This window comes from Nipponia nippon, unplaced genomic scaffold, assembly GCF_047370975.1.
Source record: "Nipponia nippon isolate SJK-2023a ecotype South Korea unplaced genomic scaffold, ASM4737097v1 scaffold_6, whole genome shotgun sequence".
Lineage (NCBI taxonomy): Eukaryota > Metazoa > Chordata > Aves > Pelecaniformes > Threskiornithidae > Nipponia > Nipponia nippon.
In genome coordinates this window covers 20,810,302-20,830,640 of record NW_028262380.1, presented here as the reverse complement: position 1 = coordinate 20,830,640, position 20,339 = coordinate 20,810,302, and the positions used below count along the sequence as shown (strand labels likewise).

The window sequence follows — 20,339 nt, the reverse complement described above, 5'->3', positions numbered from 1 at the left end:
TGATCTTTAAAGTCTCTTCCAATCCAAACCATTCTATGATTCTGTAACTCCCATGCTGGGTGCAGGTCTGACCAGATGTGCCTAGAGAGAAGCTGCAGCCAACAGAAAGACTACCAAAAATCATTGCAGCAAGCTGCCCACCAGGTAACCCAATATACCTGCAAGCTGATTCACCATGAGATCTTACACGCAGCCATGCACTCTCCACATGACTCCAGCAAGCCTATGACAGTTTGCTTAGGCAGATACTCAGTATGCAAGTAACTACACTTCCTGCATGACACACAAATCTCCTTCCCAAAGGACTGCCATGTCTTGAAAAGTCTAAGCAGAGACGGGACTAAACTATCAGCATGTCTGTGTAGGCCCAGGCATGAAAGTTCGCAGAGGAGTTATTGTCACAACCACAACAGAGAATGATGAACCATCATTCTCAGCAAGCAGAGCCCAAAATTGTCTTCAGGAAGCACAGGTGGCAAAGCACAAATGTAACCATCTATCTTAAGGAGCTATGACTCTAGTTACCTAGCAAACTCTGTGAGAATAAACCAGCCACAGCATGGAAGAGACTGTAAAGGAGGAAGAGGAACAGCATCCCCACTGAGGCTCATTCATCTCAGGTGATAAACCTGAGAAGCAATTATGACTACTTTTATCAATTTCTAGAGCAGGCAAGGAAAGAAATCATTGGCAATAGATCTAGAGCTCCTGGTATAGCAAGTGATATGTCGCACATGAGAGTTCATAAAGCACATGCACTACTCTGAAGATCATCACAAAAGCTTTGCTTAGCCTCCTCCCAGAAGGACATTTTAGGCTGAGTTATTTGTCTTAAGGGTATGGCCAAATGTTTCTGAAATCACTAGAGTCCAAGACTCTGTAATGGAAAAAACAATGGATGATAGTCTCTTGGAGCACATGCTTGCACAGCCTCACAACTGCAGCTTAAGCTGGGATCCAGCATTTCTAGCTAGCATCCGTAGAGAGGTCACAAAAACGGCCAAGAGATTTCTCAGATGAAGCATGTAATAGCTAGCACCTCAGTTGCCCAGGGACTGGAGCAGAAGAAACACTGTCAGTGTCCAGAAGCATCTGCAAGGAGAGTCCCCTGAAGACAGGCCCCGAGGGCTACCTCCCCGAGTTCTCTGCGCATCACAAGCCGGCTGGGAGATTCTCCCCAGGCACGCAACCACCCAGCACGCTTGCACTAGACAGCAGTCGGCTAAGGACGGTGGACAGAGATGTGAACTACAGGCAGCGCCCAGAACTGCTTGCAGCGTAAACTGGCTTCCTCGAGGGCAGGTGCTTTGGGAGTCCTGTAGCTGAGTACGCCTGGCTTCCTCAGTAATTCCTCAGCCGCATGGGACCAGTAGCACAACTTAAGAGTGTTTCAATTCTTCAGCCTACAAAATACTGAGTGATGGAAGAGGGGCCAAAATTTACACCTGAGGAAACAGGTGTCAACTCTGCCTGGGCTTGTGAATTCACGCACAACTCCCCGTGCATGAACACCCGCACAGAGCAGCGTACCACCCAACAGCTCAGGCTTCCTCCCTCCTGCAAGGATGCACAGCGCTTACCTCCCCAAGAAGCCACCCCCACAGCAAAAGCTTCAGCCCTGTTGGGCTGGGGGGGACCCACTGAGACCAGCTGGTCAGGTGGAAGCTGCTGGAAAAGGAGCCATAACAGGTAGTTGTGAAAGAGGGGACCCTGCTGAGGAGAGATGCTGAAAGGATGCTTGCCCAGTTTTACTAGCCATGGAGTAGTATTGCTCTCAAAAGCAGCCTCCACAGAAAAGGGTCAGACTTCATTAATTCTCTAGTCCTTCATGGCAGACACCTTTGACAGGCCAAGTTCTGGCTTGTTAGGCTGGGAAAACCCACTCTGTTCCCTCTACAAGGCCAGATTTAGACATCTGACTTACATCACGGTCCCAAAGCTTATTATGTCAATCTGAACTGATAAATAATGCAGAAACTGGCAAAAGCAAATGTTTGGCAAGAGCTTTGAATATAAACCAGACTTTAACTGAAAGCTACGACCATGACTGCACAGAAACCATTCGGTATTTCTTTTTCTGTTGCCATCAATGTACATGAGACAATCCTCCTCATCCTATAACTCCCCAATCTCTGTCCCATAATCTGTGTTCAGAAACAATCTTCAACTGCTATCTGCATGGCACTCAACAGATTGAGGACCCTTATTTTTTTTTGTAAAACAAGGTGAATCAAACATCCTCGTTGGTGGTTGTGAATAATTCTATAATTAATTATGTTAGTTATATACAATACCTTTGAGGGGGAAAAGCTAGCACTATTCTTCTTTGAAAGAATTTATTTTCTTGGTTACATAACAGAATTGAATGCAATTTTTCTTTCCTTTTACTTTTTTCCTGGGAACAAAGTCTGCATTCTTCAGCTGTGATCACTCAGGCTACTGGTTGTTTTGTTGTTTTGGTTTTTTGGGTTTTTTTGTTTTTCTAAATAATAATGCACAAGAAGTATACAAAGACAGGTTCCTTAGAGACTGAACCATGTATTTTATATCAAAAGGCAATTTGCTTTCACTGGAAGATAAGCAGCACAGAAAATACTGAACCAGAAGTTTCATTTTACATTCAGACACTTAGGAGTGGGCAATTATCCAGTTGATCAGTCTCTGTTTCGGCGGTTCTTCTGGGGTGCAGGGATAACTATATCTTTAGTCATAGGTATTCTAAAATTCAGAACAAAAGGAATAGGCAAAGCAACTACTATATCACTTCTTGCTACCATCACAAGCATTCGGAATATTCTTAAACATGCCACTCACCAGGAAATAAACATCAGAAGGAGCTGGAAATCACTGCTTTGCCACCGCTCAGCTTTGACACTGTCACTTTCCACCTCCTTGCAGAAGTCTGGCAGCACCTTTCCAAGCACCACCTGCGTCAGGGAACACTGTAACGTCCCACGGGATCAGCCAGCTCTACTCTGACATAAAACTAGGCTCAGGTGCTGGAATCAGCCCAGGGGCCAAGTCCCAGCTGGCAAATCTAAAATGATTTCCAGCCCAAGGGAAATGAGAGAGGAGTGTTTGGAAAGAGCTTGCGTAGAGGGCTTCCAAACTGTAGTAGCCCTCCTTTAGAGAAACAGGAATACTGCCTAGGCTGAAGATCAATAGACGGTTTGGACTGTTTGACGTGTGTTGGAGGGATGGTTCTCTTCTTGTCCTGGACTGGGCTGAGCAGCCCCCATTCTTTTGCTGGTGAGTAAAAGGAGTTTGCACAAATGTGACTGTGGCTCTTGCTTTGCTGGGCAGAGAGAGGTGCGATTATCACTTGTGCCCCACTGCATGGCTGCCTTCCAGCTGCCAAAGCCATCCTGCCAGTGAAGCTTCAGAAGGGAGGATCGCTGGCCAGTTTGCCCAGAAATAGCTCCTCACCGCTCCTGGCAGTGCAAACACCTCTTCAAAAGCCCATTCCATCCATAGTCTCACTGGGCAGTAACTGCTGGTCCCTCATCTGTGGTGGGAAAAGCAAACACAGTTTTCTAGCTTTTCTTTGCACTATGGACATGTAATGAGTGTGTTCATAGGCCCCTACTCAGATAAAGGCTAAGACTTCACCATGACCCTCCACTTCCCTAAAAATACTGCAGGTTGAATGGAGCCTCCTGGCAAGACAGGTAAATCCAGCCAATGGCACATGTTCCTGCCCAAAGAATGTCTTGGGTCCTTTCCTATGCGTAATTCCTCTTCAGAAACTCCCTGTCACTTCCTGCAGCAGCAAATATATGGAGTAACATCATATTAACTACAGTAATTCCCCAGATGCCCAGCCTCTGCAAATTTAAGTGGATGTGGCCCTTCCTTCATTACTTTATATAAAAGTATCGCTGTGAAGTTTTCTATGACGATAGAAGATGGTAAATCTATTAGAATTACGATGAAGGCTTTCAGCATAACAGCTGGCATTCAACTTAGAAAGACTCATATGAAGCTGACCATAAAGAAAACACACTTAGGATATGCAGATAGTTTTAAGGGCTCTCCTCTGCCATGTTTCTGAGAGAGAAGTTTAATGGTAGGTAACAGGATAGTCAACACTAACTAACACAACGTGTTAGGAGGGTGAACAGAGGGTATAACTTCTGTTCCCATCCAGGTTATATCAGCAAAGCAGACATAAATATTACCATACTGCTTGTATGCAGTAGAGGTAACATTTCATAAGCTGTTTCATACACAAAGGCAGCTATTCACCCAGAACACGGTCTTGAAAATATCAGAAGATATTTTAACATAGTTGGGAGCTGAAAATCCCACTCAGGATCTATTTCAGGACAGATAGACCATGAGTGAAAAAGGTCCCTATACAGTAAGTAGGAACTACAGTATTTCCCTTTATTTATCTCAAAACCTGCAGAGAAGACAAAATTGCTGAATCCTGAAAGAATTAAGTGGTAAGAAACCTCATACCTGTTGTAGATATTTGCCCCAAGAGCCAGGTTCCTAAGCAAAGTAATCCTAAATTCTTCTTCAGAATGAAACTGTGTTTGCGATTTAGCATTTCTGTACTACCAGCAGAACACCTGACATAGACACTTGTAGCATTGGAGCTGTCTGCCTGCACATGTAGATAGCAAAAAGAATCCAGAAGATGAGAAATCTTCCATAGATTCAGGGCTAGAATTAGAACCTGGTCTTGAAGATTCATGATAGTCTCAACAGAGAGTAGCACGCAAACTTATTTTATCTTGGAAGACAGAAAATAACAGAAACAAAGTATCTTTCACTCTTCTAAGACTTAGAGATGATCAGAACTTTAGCTAGAACATGCTATCATGGGAAGATTCCTGGAAAAGGGTGGGGCGAAGTGACTGACTGTAAATAGGGCATGAAATTGGATAAAGTAAGTCATCTTTAGAATATCTAGGATCCAACAGAGCATACAGATCATATTCCAGGTAGTTCCCAAAGGACACGACAGTTCACAAATGAACCACAAAGTGCCATCCACATCATTCCACTAAAACCATTGGCACAATTGAAATGATGTATTTTTACCTTTATCTGTATCTCTTCTGCAATTTCAAAGGATTGAAGCAAAGGGAAACTTCTTACCTTCTTGAAAGCAGTCATTATCTGGGTGTCATGCCTGCCTTGTCAGGAGCCTTTCTAAGTGATATGCACCCAATGACCTGTGGAAACCAGAACCAGGTGTAAATTATTTTGCACCCCCTGAATAATTTTGCTAATGAATGCAGATGTGACAATTCACTTAATCACATTTTGTCAATAAGGCTTGATAAGTGCCCTTACTCTTCTGCAAGTTTGATGAGTGATGGTTTTTCTGACTAAATAAAACCAGCCTTGTGTTCTTATACTATGTTTACAGCATTTTGCTATTAGCTGGGCCTGGTTCTTATCAGCCAATAATCGATGAGACAGAGACAGGATGAATATAAACTTCTGAGCTTTTGAAAGGAACCAACAGCAGCAAACATCTCCTTTCTGCCTGGGCTGGAGAGGCAGGTCACTCTCACGATGTTTAGGTAGTTGTAACAGACCCAGTCTTTCATTTGATATGCATTACGATGCATCCAGAGAGAAAGAGTATGAGTATGTCTGGGTACTTCTGGGACTTCTTTTGGAAAACATCTACCAAGCTGTTATTCTTTCTAGAAGAACACATATGAATCATGGCAAACTCTGAAGTAACAAAAAGTGGGGACACAAATGCGAATTCCCAAAGTAGAACATGTCAGAGTAGTAATCTTGCTACTTAATCAGGTAACCAGCTTGTCAACGTGACAAAAATTCAGGGGATGTATTCCATCTGGACTTTAGCAAAGCACTTGGAATGATGTCACGTGGGAAACAATTAGTGCTGCAAGAGGTGTAGGCCAAGTATGGAAGCAGCTAAAGCGGAAATGACAAACGGGAAGTCATTGGCCTGGAGGGATTTTACTGGTGGCGTTCCTCAAACAACTGTCCTGGGACAAATTTAACGTAATTGTTTGGCGCAAAAATAGCAGTATACTAATGAAATGTTCTGATTAAACAACTTGGGAGGCAATGTCAGTGCAAAAGAATAGCTGGAATGGTAGCTATGGGACAAAATTTAACTGTGCTAAGTGCAATAGGGAATAATAACAAGAGTTTTTGCTGTGAACCGAAAGCTCGTCAGCTGAAAACAACTAGGAAGAATTCTGACACATATTAGTAGGGTTGCCAGACTTCATGTATGGGAATGCCTCCCTTAGATCCTCACAGCTCCCTACAGGCTCCTTCAGCTAGTGGTGCTGCTGGCATCGTTGCTTTGATCCAGAGGCAGAGAGAGGTAGGCAGGGAGCAGGCAGCAGAGGCCAGAAAAATCACATAACCCACATTAAAAACACACAGGGAGAAGTAATACCCCACAAGTTCTTAATGTGGGACATGGGATTTTGGATTGAACTCTGAGAAATTCTTTTGTTATATGGGACATCCAGCAAGCCTGTATTAGCCACACACAGGATGACAATAAGGACCGGGGGAATGGAGCTCATTTCAGAGGAAGCTACAAGCAGACAGTGCAGATTCTGTTACTAAGATTACCTGCTTTCCAGGCTTCAGAGGACTCCTAATGGTGCTGTTCAGCCAGTAACGGCACAAGTGAGAGTTCTTGTATGAACCTTGCTCTTATCTGTAGATGGGAGCACATCTGGATCTAGAGCTGGCCTGCTACAATCACTGGCACCCCAAAAGTCACAGATAAGAGACCAGGGAGCAAATGCTTCTGATTTAATATCCACAGTGGTTTCTCTTCATCCAGGGTGGAAGAATAAATACATTCCTAAACTGTGCCTGAGCCAGCCAGTTCTGGGAGCGAATGGGTGGCTGAGGAGGACTCCTCCTCCAGGAATTTTGGCTGAAGCAATGGGAGTACCTTCCTCCTCTACCCTGATTGGTATTGCTGATATTCACCGTACTGATTTACAGGAAGAAGCTGATAGCAAAGGAGGCACCTTTCCCTGTGACCTGGGGCCTGAAAGATACTTTTCAGCATGAGGCCCCTTCCAACCCAAGTTATTCTGTGATTTCTGACCTCTCAAGGTAGGCTAGAGTGAAGGACAGTTATATCATTTCTCCTTAGATGCTTTCTCCTCACGATAACCTCCTTGTCTTGACTAGGAACTTTCTTTAGAAATGTTTACCTATGATCTGCTGGGGAGGAAACAGAAAAGAGGGAAAGAGGTATCCCAATCTGCTCTGCGAGCAACAGAGCCTATGAAGGCTGTATTCCAATGGATTTATGTCCTATGTCCCTCATGCTCCTGCCCATTCAACTGACCAGTATGCCCTGTCTCCGCTTCATATCCACCACCCTGCCTCCAAGGTGCTCCTCCAGGGCTACAGGAGGAACACTCTTTTCCCTGCAGTACCTCCAGTTCTTCCTCGCCTCCTTTAACTGCCACCCGGCTTCCCCTGCTCAGTACTTGTTAGCTCTCTTCGAAGACTTCTAGCTACTTTTTTGGCATGCCAAGGTCAGAAGGGAGGACCCATTGTTACAGAAGACAAGGGAAGTGGCAAGGCAAAATACTGAAAACTGCTGAGTCTCAGAAAATTGCTGAGGCACCTGGGCCCATAACAAAAGCTGACCAATTTTCTGCTTTTTTGTGCAACTGTAGTAACATTCGTATTGGGTTGGATTTCAACTTATATGTAATTCAAGTTTGGAGATCTTCTAAAAAAACATTAGTATTGTGAAAAGCAGGTGAGTTTTCTGTTTGACTCCCAAAATATAAAATTTCCATACCCAGAACATAATATTTCAGCAGTATAAAGTCCTGGGAAATATCAGAAGTTGTTTTCTTTTGGAAAAGATTCTCCAAAACATATTAAGTTCTTGAACCAAAGTATCTGGTTCCCACACAAATCCAGACCTATTTTTCCTAACCATGAAGAAAACTTCTCAGACAAAAAACAAAAATGTTTTCTAGAGCATCAAAACCCCCCACCCTTGTATTTACCTTCATCATGCCTTGCAAGGAAGGGGAGTACTATTATTGCTATTTTACAGATGGAGCTGAAGCGCAAAGGCTAAATTACCTGCTGCTAGACAAAAGCATGGTGGAACAGGGAACTGACCACACCAGTCCTAATTTCCAAGACGGTGTCTTAAACACTGCGCCATTTTTCTTGCAAGGCCCACACAGCCTGCACTATGCACAAATACACCTCGGATCATAGGCTAGTATGTGAAAATGAGAGCTTTAATATGCTTTGACCTGCACTTTGGTTTTTTGCTCTCTCCTCTTATACACTGTCCACATGGAAACAGTGTATATTCTGCAGCACTTTCTCAGAAGCTGGAAAATAATTTCCTTCCACTAGCAAACACACTATCTGGGCTATGTGGCACCACAGAAAAAGCCAATGCAGCTTTTCATTTACTGCTGTGTGTGCACGTTAATACGAAGAAGGTCAGTAGGAGTGTACACAGTACTGAGAAAATGAGTAGTTAATTATTGCTAGACTGCAAGAAGGGAAAATACATGATTTATTTTGGTTTAGAAGACTGCAAATCATGAGAACTGCTTCTTTTTCTGGACTGTTTTTTGTGGGAGGGCCTATGTACAGTAAAATCTGCAACAATCAGCTGAGGCCATTCAATGTGCTTTGAGTATTACAGAAAAAAAAAAAATCCCCTCATCAGTGGGAACAATCTTAATAAATGAAGTACAATATTCAGCAAGAAAAATCCCATTTTTCTTGCTCATGTGCATAATCTGGCAACTTGCCAATATCTTTTGCCATACTTACTCCTCCTGAAGTGTTTGTGCTTGAGGGTTTCAATTGCATCATCAACAGTCTATAATGCTTCAAAACTACGCTGCGTTTAGACCAAAATGCCAGATTTGCTCTACATGGCACAAGTTTTAATAATTTCAGAACTTATCAGCATACAACAGCAGGCCTGAAATTAGTACAACCAGATCTTTCCGTTGGGATGTCAAAGCACCATTTAAGACTTTTCTCCAGTCCTCCAAAGGCTGAAGTTATATTTGCTGTTCATATTCCAGCTAGAATAAATACGCAAAATGCATTCATATTACAGAATAGACATACCTGTTTTAAAAACATTCTAAGGCGGCACTTTTACCAAATGTTTTGTCCCAACCTTTCTATGAGAACAGACAGACCACAACTAGCAAATCAGTTCCTCTGCAAAAGGCAGACTAGTCCCTCCCAAATACTAATAATTATATAAAAATTATGCATAATTATAAACACGTTTAACATCTTTGTGTGATTGTGTTGAAAAATAATCGTTGTTGCAGGCTACAGAAGTAGCAAAAACTTACTTCCAGAGCAAGATAAGGAAAGAGTCCTGGGGAGCGGAATTTGCTATAGTCAACTTCACCTGTACTGGGTAGCTAGGAGGAGAGGCTTATCGCCGGTGTCCACGAGCAGAACAAAGCATTGTCACAAAGCCCAGAAAGCCAGCTGAGGGATTAGGACTTCCCACGTGAGTCTTGGGCAAGTCTCCAGGCAACTGGCAAACGCCAGAGCAATCATAGAAAATTTCAGTGTAAATTCTGGAGAATCATTGCAGTATTTTCCTTGTTAACTTAACAGTTTTATCCAGACAGAATACCAATGATTTGAAAAAGACATTCACTATCCTAATGCTTTTAAAGACATGGCCAATCAGCCCACTTTATTAGGTGGAACACAGCACGTGAGAAGTGATGATCATTAAAACCAATGTACACCATTTTCAGAGTTTACATTCACTTCAGTAGGATTCAACAGATATGCACTGCTGCAAATTCTATATAGGCAATTACAAAACTTACCAAGCTTTTTTGCACTGGAACAAACTAGAGATCATGACCCACAGACATGTACAGTTCTATAAATGCTAAATAACTGAGTTCATGTACTCAAATCATAGAATCCCAGAATGGGTTGGGTTGGAAGGGACCTTAAATATCATCTGGTTCCAACCCCCCTGCCATGGTCAGGGACACCTTCCACTAGACCAGGTTGCTCAAAGCCCCATCCAAGCTGGCCTTGAACACTTCCAGGGAAATGTTTTGCAACATTTAAGTGACATGAAGGCAAAAGGCTCAGCACCTGCCAGCAACAGCCGCTGTTCTGAAACCATCTAGCATTTTTCTAGGCAAGATACAGACTCACCAAATTGCTCAACTTCACAAAGTAAATGAGTAGCAGAGATTGTCTTATCTCCTAACTCTAAACTAACTAATTTAATATCCTCCGTCACATCATTTATCCTGGAAGAGTGGTTTAATAATCATTTCACACTACCATGATGTATGTTTTTTAAGCATTTGTTTCACAAAGTGACAGAAGCAGCATTATTGAACAATTCCCAGTTTCTCCCAAAACTCTTTGTTTTGCAGCTAGTCACTTATAGATTATATAGTTATATCTGCATTTAAGCAATGCTCTGTTTCCCCTAGAAAGGTATTTTAGACAGAACAACTTGGCTGAAACTGTCTGATGCATCAGTATAATGTTTTGTTCAAGAAAACAAAATCCAAGGCTCCCTCATTTCCCCAGTCTCATTGAAGAAACATTTAGGTGATAAAAACCTCTTTGTTCTTCAGTTTAATCGATTCTTCTTTTCCTAGCAAACACCGAATTAGCTTTGTGACAGTGTTGCTCTGTGCTATGTAGTGAAACTTCGGTCAACATCCCTACTGTGAATGCGTACACTCACTCTGACTTCAGCCATCACGTGAAATCACTTGAGAACTCAAAGGAATCAAATATGGTCACATTTTCCCAGCAAGCAAACCAAAAAAACCTATAATGCTTACAGTGACAATAGGAAACGAAAAAAACATAAACTCAGAAGAGGAAACATGTCTCTGAGTGGGAGGGGAATGACAATGACAGATAGAAAAGGAATAGCAAGTAACAGAATGGCGGTTTGGAAAAGAACACTGTAAACATTGAGTCTTTCATCTGTCTTCTTAATAAAACTGAGTGATGTCTGAAAAAAATAACAAACTAACATCTGCTAACTTTATAAATAACACTCACTGTGCATACATTCTTCGTAACATACACGATCCTGCAATGGTCTTTAAAACGTTGTGTACCATAATGAACTGCTAAAAATAAATCAAGATGAGAGTATATTAAAGTTAAATGTGCATGCTACACCTGTACTCAAGAACAATATTGGTTAGATTATAGACTGTAACTGTAGCTTACAGACTGTTTTTCTTTTGAAATCTGAAAACACATGGTTTATTCAGAACCTATTATTAAGACAGACATCCAATTTGGGTAAAGATTTTCAGTAGGGGCAATCCTTTACTCGCCTCTTCTAATGATTGTTATGCTCACCATGAAAAAGTGCTTTTTAAAAGAGATTCTTTAAAGTACCTGCTTTTCTACCCCAATATTTGGTGTTAACCTCCTGTATCAGCTGTACCAGTCAAGGTTTTGGCAGCCAGGAAGGCGGGCAGCAGGTGTCGCCCCATGCCGGCCACAGACAGTTCCAGCTGGCTCTGCAAAGGACCCCGCTGCAAGACACAGCTCAGCCCAGCAGCCGAGTGGGTGGCACCTTTGTGAAGACACCAGACAAGCAGAGGAATGAGGGGGGGAAAAAGTGAGGAACAGCAGCATGAACACCGCAGTCAGAAAAGAAGGAGGGGGAGGAGGTGCTCCAGGCACCAGAGCAGATATTCCCCTGCAGTCCATGCAGAAGACCAGGTTGGAGCAGATATCCACACCGCGGCCTGGGGAGGAGCCTGCACTGGAGCAGCTGGGTGTTTCCTGAAGGAATTGCAGCTCACGAAGAGTCCATACAGGAGCAGGGGAAAAGTGTGAGAAGGAAGGAGCAGAAGAAGAACTGTTACAAACTGACTGTAACCCCCATCCACCGCCCAGGGGACCGGGGCAGAGGAAACAGAGGACTCAGGAGTGAAGTTGATCCTGGAAAAAGGGAGGCAGTAGGAAGATGTTATTTTAATTTTTGTTTTTGTTTCTCACTATCCAAATCTACTTCACTTGGCAATAAACTACATTAATTTTCCCCAAGATGAGTCTGTTTTGCTTGCAACAGTAACTGGTAAGCAATCTCCCTGTGTTTATCCAGACCCATGAGCTTTGTCATCCTATTTTCTACCCTTGTCCTGCTGAGGAGGGGGAGTGCGAGAGTGGCTGGGTGGGCAGCTGGCCAAGGCTAACCAGCCACAACTACTTGCAAAACAAACGAAAAAAATACACATTGGTTTAAAAGGAAGAAATTTTAATGTACAAATTTACACTCACCATGTTATATTTTCTACACTGATCTCTCTCAGGATATACTTCTATCATGTTTTCATAATAAAACCACAAAAAGTAATTCTTAAACTAGGGAGGAAACTGCAGCAGTCTGCATGATTTATTCTATTCACAATTTATTCTACAAGTGTTTACAGATTACCCACAAAAATAATTCCTCTTCCCTTTTCTCAAGGAAATAAATACGTCACTTCTGAACTCAGGAATCATTCAGCTTTCTAACAGTCTGTGCACTATGCCCCAGCATCTTCTGTCAAAACTAGCATGTTTTTATCTCTTGGGATTCCAACCAGTAGCATTTGTTGCTCCTCACGTGCCCACACAGCATATTCAGAATTCTTCTCCAGCAACACCCAAAGCCACACTTCAGTGAAAGAAGAAACAGCTGAAGATGTCCATCTTCAGTTTTGCCTTGCAATACTCTCAGCCAGCAACGTTACTTTCTTCCAAATGGATCAGACCACACTTTTAACCCTACGAATCAAATATGAGAATACCAGCAGTTCACAACTAGACTGTTGGAGGCAAAAAAAAAATTGGTCTGCTATTCCAGCCTTGTGTATGAAACAATGAAAGAACCTAACAATTTCTGCACTGAACTCACAACTCTGCTTAAACTTGCAAAAATACTTAGAAAGACAACCTCATCTTGATCTTAAGCTTCAGCTAATGGAAAAAATCTCTCACACCCATAGGTAAGGTGTTCTAATATTGTTGGAACAACCATCTAGAATTGCACCTTGCACTTGAATCTGTCTAGATTTCACTTTCAGCTAGTGGACCTCGTAACTTCTCATCAGCAGCTAAATTTAGATGAAGAAGTTATACTGAGGAGAACTGGTCATCAAGTACCTGCATCTTGGATAAACGAGCGAGTCCAGTCCTTTTTAATGTTTAATAAAAAAGGCAGGTTTACCAGACTTCTATTTCACAATACGCTTCCTACTCCTCTTCAGCATTTCACCACTTTCCTGGAAAGTAATTCCTGCACTGATGATTTAACTGATATGTGTACTAAGGACATGACATTAATCCTATTTGGTTTTCCCCTGCTGCTGATGTTAGGCTTTTCTAAAAACAGGAACAAGTTACCGTTTAACATACTCAGATATGAACGGTTTCATCAAGACAAGCACTCTCATGTCTTTAAACGAGAAGTGCCAACCTTGCATAATGAACAGCGAGTTCCATCACCTATGAAACAATGAACTGTCCAGGATGGTCTGCCATACTTTAATTTTTATTCCCTTGATATGCTTTTCTACACCTTCTACTGGCAACAGCAGGGATCAAAAAGCTATTAGCACTGTATTCCGAATTTTCCTTTATGTGTAGTGGATTTCTGCCTTACCTCACCACCCGTGAGGCTGGGAGGTACTAACAAAGTGCTCATAAATCATGTTTCAGCTGAGTTGTAAAGCAGTATTCCACAAAACAAGGGTGCAATAGTGTATTTTTCACAGCTAGAGCTCAGCCCGCCCATGGTTCTTGCTTGCTCTGAGCTGGTTCACAGGTTAATTTCTGGTGTGGAAACTGGCATCTATTTAAGAAAGTGTGAAGATAACAGAATCTCTACAACTTATTTGGCCAGTCAAGTCAATTTAAAATAAGTTTCGTTAAATCCATAATTTTCAAGTGAAGAATTATCCTGAAAAAATATTTTCATGGTAAGTTTATTATATATGTATTCTTTGAATATATTCTTCACTGTATTATTTAAATCCATATATTCAGGTCTTACTTTAAGAAGGTCTTTGAAACAATCAATGCAAATACATGAAGCAAGTATACCTGCAGGCTGAATATCCTCTTGAACAATACCAGCTCGGTTTATTGACTGTTCTTTCTCTGGAAAACAGAATAGAAAGGACACCACTAAACAAAAAGAAAATACCACACATCTTGACTGCACCCAATAAAATACTATTGAAAATTTTATTCATTCTGGATGCTACACAGTAAAATTCTGGTGAGTATCCACCTACACAATGCGAACGTAGTATTCACGCTTCACTGAGAAACTAACAGCTAGTCTGTTTTGAGAGATTACAAACAATAAGATAATCATCTTAAAGTAATGACTACTGTTTAATAAAAGATGCCAAAATACCTGCCATGATGCCATCACTTAAGGAATGACTAGTACTTTTAGGAGCTATCACTCACATGTTCAACATAAAACTCTTCAAAAGATTTATTCTTTCCAGAATCAGTGATGCCCATTTCAGGCCCCGAAACATCTTGCATCTTATCACAAGTAGATTTCATGACAACATCTACAAAATAATTGCTTGTAAACTTTGTGAAATGAAGTATCGGAGGGATATTTTCCATAAAATGGGCCTGTCTCAGGCTTTTCTTTTTTGTTTGAAAGATTCAACCACTTTCAAGAAGAGCAATGGACAAAAGTGTATTATTTCCCCTTATTAAATGCCCCTCCTTTTTCTTCCCTTCCAGCTAAGCACTTTACCACCGTGGTACTTTCAAGCAGGAAGGCAAAGCTCAGCTGGGTTAGCCTTTTGCCCATACCACTCAACTTTTTAAGCCTTTAAAAAATTGCAGGGTGCACATTCTCAGGGGAAACTCAGAACTACACTCACCTTAAAACTGAAACTTTTCAGCATCCTATCCCACTGAGAACGCTCAGGCACTACATGTTATTAGCCTGTCTAGGTACAAGCCTAATGCTACCAGAGGCGAGCAGGCATATCACAATAACTGATTCTCCTTGCAAGGGGGCAAGAGCTAGAGGGAGATCCAGCTTCTCCAGTCCTGTTCACTGACCATGGTAACTGCCGTTCCATCCTTTTTAGCAGACAAAATCTCAGGGAACTGCCTAATTTCAAAGGAAAAGGTACAAAACCCAGACAGAGAAAAGAGAATAAATCAGGGCGAGTTATCAGACTTATTCTAGGACATGGAGGAGAAAGATACTAAGTCTTAGGGGGAGACCAAAATCAGAAGAGAGGCAGAGACCAAATGGGAATCAATCTGAGAGGTCTTGGAACACACTTCAAGTGAACAGAAAGAGCTGCTAACTGGTCAGGCAAAGAAATGAATGCAGGGAAGTAACAGATGAGAAATACAGAGATAGAAGACGGAACAGTCAGTAGGGAGACTGGGGCAGGGCCAGGAAACAACTTGGAAAACAGGTAAGCCAAAAGAAAGGACAATGAGGAAGAGCCAGCCTTGATGAGAGGACAACCACCTCACGCGGTGGGGTAGGAGCTGAGTCTCACAGTTCAGCAAAATCACAAAATCTACTGTGAAAATGCACCAATATCAATCCAAATGTCAGCTGTTGACCCACTGTTTTAATTAATCCAAGTGGAAGATGTCTGTGCTGAAGACCTCAAAGTTTCAAGACTGCCACTAAACTATGTGTTTCACATGAGGAAACAGTCTTTTTTAAAGCTAGTTACAGACAGGAAAATATTAGAAACATCAAGGCACCAAACTGAGGTACTAAAAACCTACAAAATGATAGTAGTTCTGTATGAAATTAAGTCAAACCCCGGTGTGCACAATTTAAGACACATATTAACAATTTGATTACATACAGTTTTTCCAAGTATCTTGCATTTTATTTGTTAAACTGCTAGGAACTCCTCTGAAGATGTGTGAGAATTGTGCAGAAAAGTCATCTTCCTGAATGTATTGTGCCTCGTTTGTGTAGAACTTGGGAGATACACAAGAAAAACAAGACTGAAGAAAGAAAAGACAGCATTTCACGTTTACATAATTGAATGTCACTCCAGAGAACTAAAATCCATTCTTGCCTTTTGCGGGATTACTACATGATGCTAATCCAAATGTCCGACTTCAGATCCAGAGTCCCAAAACACAGAAATACCGAGTATTCACCCATACCTCAAGCCAATGGGGGGGTGTGAGCTTCTACAGAAGTTGTCATACAGCTTACGAGAATGAACTCTGGAAAATCAAATCCTTTGCACCCCAAAGGTTAAAATGCTTCCGCTCAAGTACCACAACTGTGAAACTCCATGTTCCTGTCTAAAATATTATGACAATGAATGCTTGTGCTTCTCTTGTACCGCAGCAACGAACATCAAGAAAAGCACACAAGGAATTAATAAAGGTGCGATCAACGGAGAGTTTGAGCAGCAAGCAATAAATAAAGTTTAGAATCAGGTATTAAATAGCAACTTTAAGCACTTGCAAACTACACATCGCTCATCTTATGTGCTAAATGGAGATTAAAAAAAAATCCCTAACCTGCTGGGGAATACTTGCTCATGTAATTCACAAGTTCAAAAGAGGACGTTGTCCACTAGTTCTGTTCTTTCCTTAATGATGAATCACACTTCTAATATTATATTTTGGGAAAGTGCACCATAAGCAAAAATTAGTTAAGAATAAAGTTTTTAAAGGGGAACGCAGAGTAGAGAACCTATCTTTGTGGGCAGTTTCCAACTTCACAAACATAGCTTCCTTAAATAAAAACTTGCTTGCAAGTTAAATTTTACTTCAGCTTTGATGCAGGGCTAAAGTCCCTCCAAGATCAATAAGTTTGTTACCCTTTTCCTTTTTTTTTTTCTTCCTAGAAATCTCTTCAGTTGTCTTAGCAGATTAACCACATGCATCTTCAGTTTATGGCCAACAGCTTGCTTAGCTTTATAGAAGTTAAGGCAAGGGGATGAGACTTGTTACACCAAACTATTCCCTGCTTCCTTCAGCAGTAGTTAACAGAAGTTTAGGACTAACGGGTGCTCCCCCTACCACTCCCACCACATGGAGCGCCTGCCTGGAGCCACTGAGGCTTCGCACCCGAAGCTTCAGGTGCCTTCGAGTGCTCGAGAGCTCCCCGGTTACAGTCAGCTGTGGGCTTTGGTGGGTTTTCTGTGTTTCTGGCAGGAAAGTGGGGTTTTCCTCAGCAGTCAGTTTCAGGGAAAACTCTGCAGACTGAGACCAGCTCTAACAAATCATCATAATCAGTAAAGAATCTGTTACCATTAAACTTTTCAGCTGTGGCTGGAAAACATCTCAAACAACTTATAAAATCATAGAATGGTTTGGGTTGGAAGGGGCCTTTGAAGGTCATCTAGTCCAACCCCCCTGCAACAACCAGGGACATCTTCAACGAGATCAGGTTGCTCAGAGCCCCGTCCTGCCTGACCTTGAACGTTTCCAGGGATGGGGCATCTACCACCTCCCTAGGCAACCTGTTCCAGGGTTTTACCATCCTCATCGTAGAAAATGTCTTCCTTGTATCTAGTCTGAATCTATTCTCCTTTAGTTTAAAACCATTACTCCTTGTCCTATCGCAACAGGCCCTGCTAAAAAGTCTGTCCCCGCCTTTCTTATAAGCCCCCTTTAAGCACGGGAAGGCCGCAATAAGGTCTCCCCGGCGCCTTCTCTTCTCCGGGCTGAACAGCCCCAGCTCTTTCAGCCTGTTCTCACAGGAGAGGCGCTCCAGCCCTCTGACTGTAACTTCTTTAACTGCATACAAGTCCTCTTCATCACTTCAGAAAACAGCTAAAGAGTGTTCTTCATCACATGCCGGCCAACAACTTGAAACAAGAGTACTACGGGTTTGGTTTTTTTTTTTAAGCGTCTCTTAGCCGAGCAGAAAGCCTCTCGGGAGTTACTGACCCGGCGGCAGCCCCCAGCACGCCCTCAGCCCGGGTACGCCCGCCTGCGCTCCCGCCCCCGCCGCCCGGCCGGGGCCCGGCCCGCTCCCCGCCTCGCCCCGGCACTCACTGTACTCCTCCGGCAGCAGCAGCGGCCGGAAGTAGATGGGGTAAAAGGCCGCCGCCACCACGGCCACGAAGCCGCCGAAGATACCGAGCGTGCGGGACAGCCCCGCCATCGCCGCGGGGGCCACGACCCGGAAGCGGCGGCTGCGCAGCTTCCGGGACACACCGGAAGCGCCGCGGTAAAGCACCTGCCGGCTCCGCCCCCTCCGGCCCGGCCCGGCCCGGCCGCGGACAGCGCCCCCGCGCGGGGCGGCGGGACCCCCCCGGCCCCGCTGAGGCGGGGACGGTGCCGTTACCGGCGCCGTTAGCGGCGCCGTTGCGCACCCGCCGCGCCGCGTTGTCTCACGCCCGACCAGGCCAGCGGCGGCACCACCTCGGGCAGCGCCGGCGCCCGTGAGGCGGCCCTGCCCCGCCCTTGCCGCCCTCGAGCCACCCCGCGGCCGCGCGCCGCCCGCCAGCGGCACCGGGGAGCTGCCCCGGCGGGGGCCGCGCTGGCAGCGCGGAGCCGCGGCGTCAGGGTGGGGACGAGGGCGGGGGGAGCCACCGCGGAGCCCCCGGGCCACGCTGCCGCCGGGAGGGAGGAGGCGGCCCTGCGGCGGGGTCCCGCCCGGGGCGCGCCGCTGCCGGGCCGCCGCCCGGTGCCTCTTTGATTGGGGTGCGCGGGGGCCTCCGAGGCGCCTGGCAGCGCGGCCGGGGGGCTCCGCACCCCCAGGGGCCTCGGCCCCTCCGCTCCCCTCCGCACCTGCGGCGGCGCGGCCCTGCCCTGCCCTGCCCGGGCGGCGGCCCCTCCTCCAGGAAGCCGGATCTGCCGCATCCTTGTCGGCTGGGCCGGCCGCGCACTCCCGGCCGCGCTGGGCAGCGCTGCCGCCGCCGCCGCGGCAGCATGCGGGCCCCGGCTGAGTCCCCCGCCGCGCCCCGCCGCCGCCGCCGCCCCCCCCTGCTGCTCCTCCTCCTCCTCACGGTGAGTGGCGGCCGGCCCCGCACCTGCCCCCGGGCCCCGGCCCTGCCCGCCGCCGCCGCGGAAGATGGTGGCCGCGGCGAGGGCCCGGGCCGGGCGGCGGCCCCCGGGTGAGCGCCGAGCCCCGCGGGCGGGGGCTGCCCGGCACCCCGCGGCTTGGCGGCGCGGCTCGGCGCTCGGCCGGGCCGCTGCGGGGTGCAGGCGGTGCGCGCGGGGCGGGGGGCGCCGGAGCGGGTGTCCGGGGCGCGCGGGGCCGCGGCCGCCTCTCGGCGCCAGCCCGGCCGTTGCCCGGCCTGACCCGGCTGCCCCCTCTCCAGCCCCCGGGGCTACGCTGCCTCGTCGGGCTGGGGGACGTCAGGTCGTTAAATCGAAGTGTTAACAAGCTTTCGTCCTGGCTGGCGTTACGTTTCTGGGTTTGAAAGAAGCGGGGTGCCTCTGACATGTAGTTACAGATGGACGTGTGAGCACGCTGCTGCGCTGGCTTACGGAAACAACTGCATTGTAGGGGCATCTACTGAACTGCTTTTTCCTCTTTTATGCTGCCAAACACAAACTCCGGTTAAAGTCTCTGTATGGCTGTGCAATATTGATGCTGATTGGGGGCAGATCAACACTCTTTTTGGCGTGTCTCCTTTTCACACATCTTAAAATCTAGCATGACGTGGCAGGCATTCACAGGTAAAGGACTGCAGTTATCTTCAGACTTCGTGCAAACAGGTGCGCTTTCATAGGGTTACGTGGAATTTCTGCAGGGGTGAACTCAGGGAGGGTCCTGCTGGGATCTTATTCCAGCAAGTGAAAGAACATTTTCTGATTATTTCTGTAATATTACACTACTGAAAATTTGCACTTTCCTACCAATTGTTGTGATTGCCTCCCCCAGCGGTTGTTATCCCAGCATCTGATGGGATGACTTGGGCTAACTCCTTGAGATTCAGCAGGTTTTAAGAAAAAGATCAAGAAAAAAATTTTTACAGCTTTTTGTGGCTAATTTGCCCCACACAACGAAGCCTCTGTATCTTTCTTGTTGAACTCTGCCTAGTTTATGGTAACGTTTTGAACCCTGTATAGCTGACCTCTTTAGCGTGCAGGGAAACTTTTGTATTTAAATCTCATAATCACACTCCGTGTGTAATCCTTTTGTCCTCGCTCTCTGTAGTCAGAGATTATGCACAATTAACACTGCCGTGTCTGAGATAACGGGGAGGGAAGAACTAGGGTTCCTCACGGAGGAGGAACATCTAGGTAATACGCGTGCTGTGGAGTGCACTGGGAGCACTGTGTAGAGGCAACCAAGTGGTAACAGAGACTCAGCCATGGCCTGGAAGAGTTACGGTCTGCGGCCTCTGCCACGGCTGCATCGGTGT

General features: G+C 45.1%; 3 protein-coding genes across 13 annotated transcripts in view; 1 reads left to right on the top strand and 2 right to left on the bottom strand.

Moving 5' to 3' along the window:
* The window catches only part of RBPJ (recombination signal binding protein for immunoglobulin kappa J region), a 156,971-nt gene extending 149,947 nt beyond the window's left edge, over positions 1–7,024 (bottom strand). Inside the window, exons 1-2 of the mRNA XM_087736459.1 lie at positions 6,583–7,024; positions 5,107–5,183 (exon numbers count right to left, since the gene is read on the bottom strand). The gene's annotated coding sequence lies outside the window, so the exon portion shown is untranslated. The remainder of the gene's footprint in view (positions 1–5,106; positions 5,184–6,582) is intronic.
* The window catches only part of SMIM20 (small integral membrane protein 20), a 30,660-nt gene extending 11,897 nt beyond the window's left edge, over positions 1–18,763 (bottom strand). Inside the window, exons 1-4 of one of the 10 annotated variants that reach the window (XM_087736464.1) lie at positions 18,019–18,205; positions 14,089–14,145; positions 11,392–11,572; positions 5,107–5,183 (exon numbers count right to left, since the gene is read on the bottom strand). In XM_087736464.1, the coding sequence (XP_087592590.1) occupies positions 11,418–11,572; positions 14,089–14,145; positions 18,019–18,127 (321 nt within the window). In that variant the 5' untranslated portion in view covers positions 18,128–18,205 and the 3' untranslated portion in view covers positions 5,107–5,183; positions 11,392–11,417. Of the gene's footprint in view, positions 1–5,106; positions 5,184–11,043; positions 11,573–12,242; positions 12,813–14,088; positions 14,146–15,857; positions 16,003–18,018 lie in introns of those variants that run through there. The other 9 variants (XR_015699672.1, XR_015699670.1, XR_015699673.1 and 6 more) reach the window with 9 other exon arrangements.
* The window catches only part of SEL1L3 (SEL1L family member 3), a 38,398-nt gene continuing 36,821 nt past the window's right edge, over positions 18,763–20,339 (top strand). For both annotated transcript variants that reach the window (XM_087736457.1, XM_087736456.1), the window contains exon 1: positions 18,763–18,975. In XM_087736457.1, the coding sequence (XP_087592583.1) occupies positions 18,898–18,975 (78 nt within the window). In that variant the 5' untranslated portion in view covers positions 18,763–18,897. The remainder of the gene's footprint in view (positions 18,976–20,339) is intronic.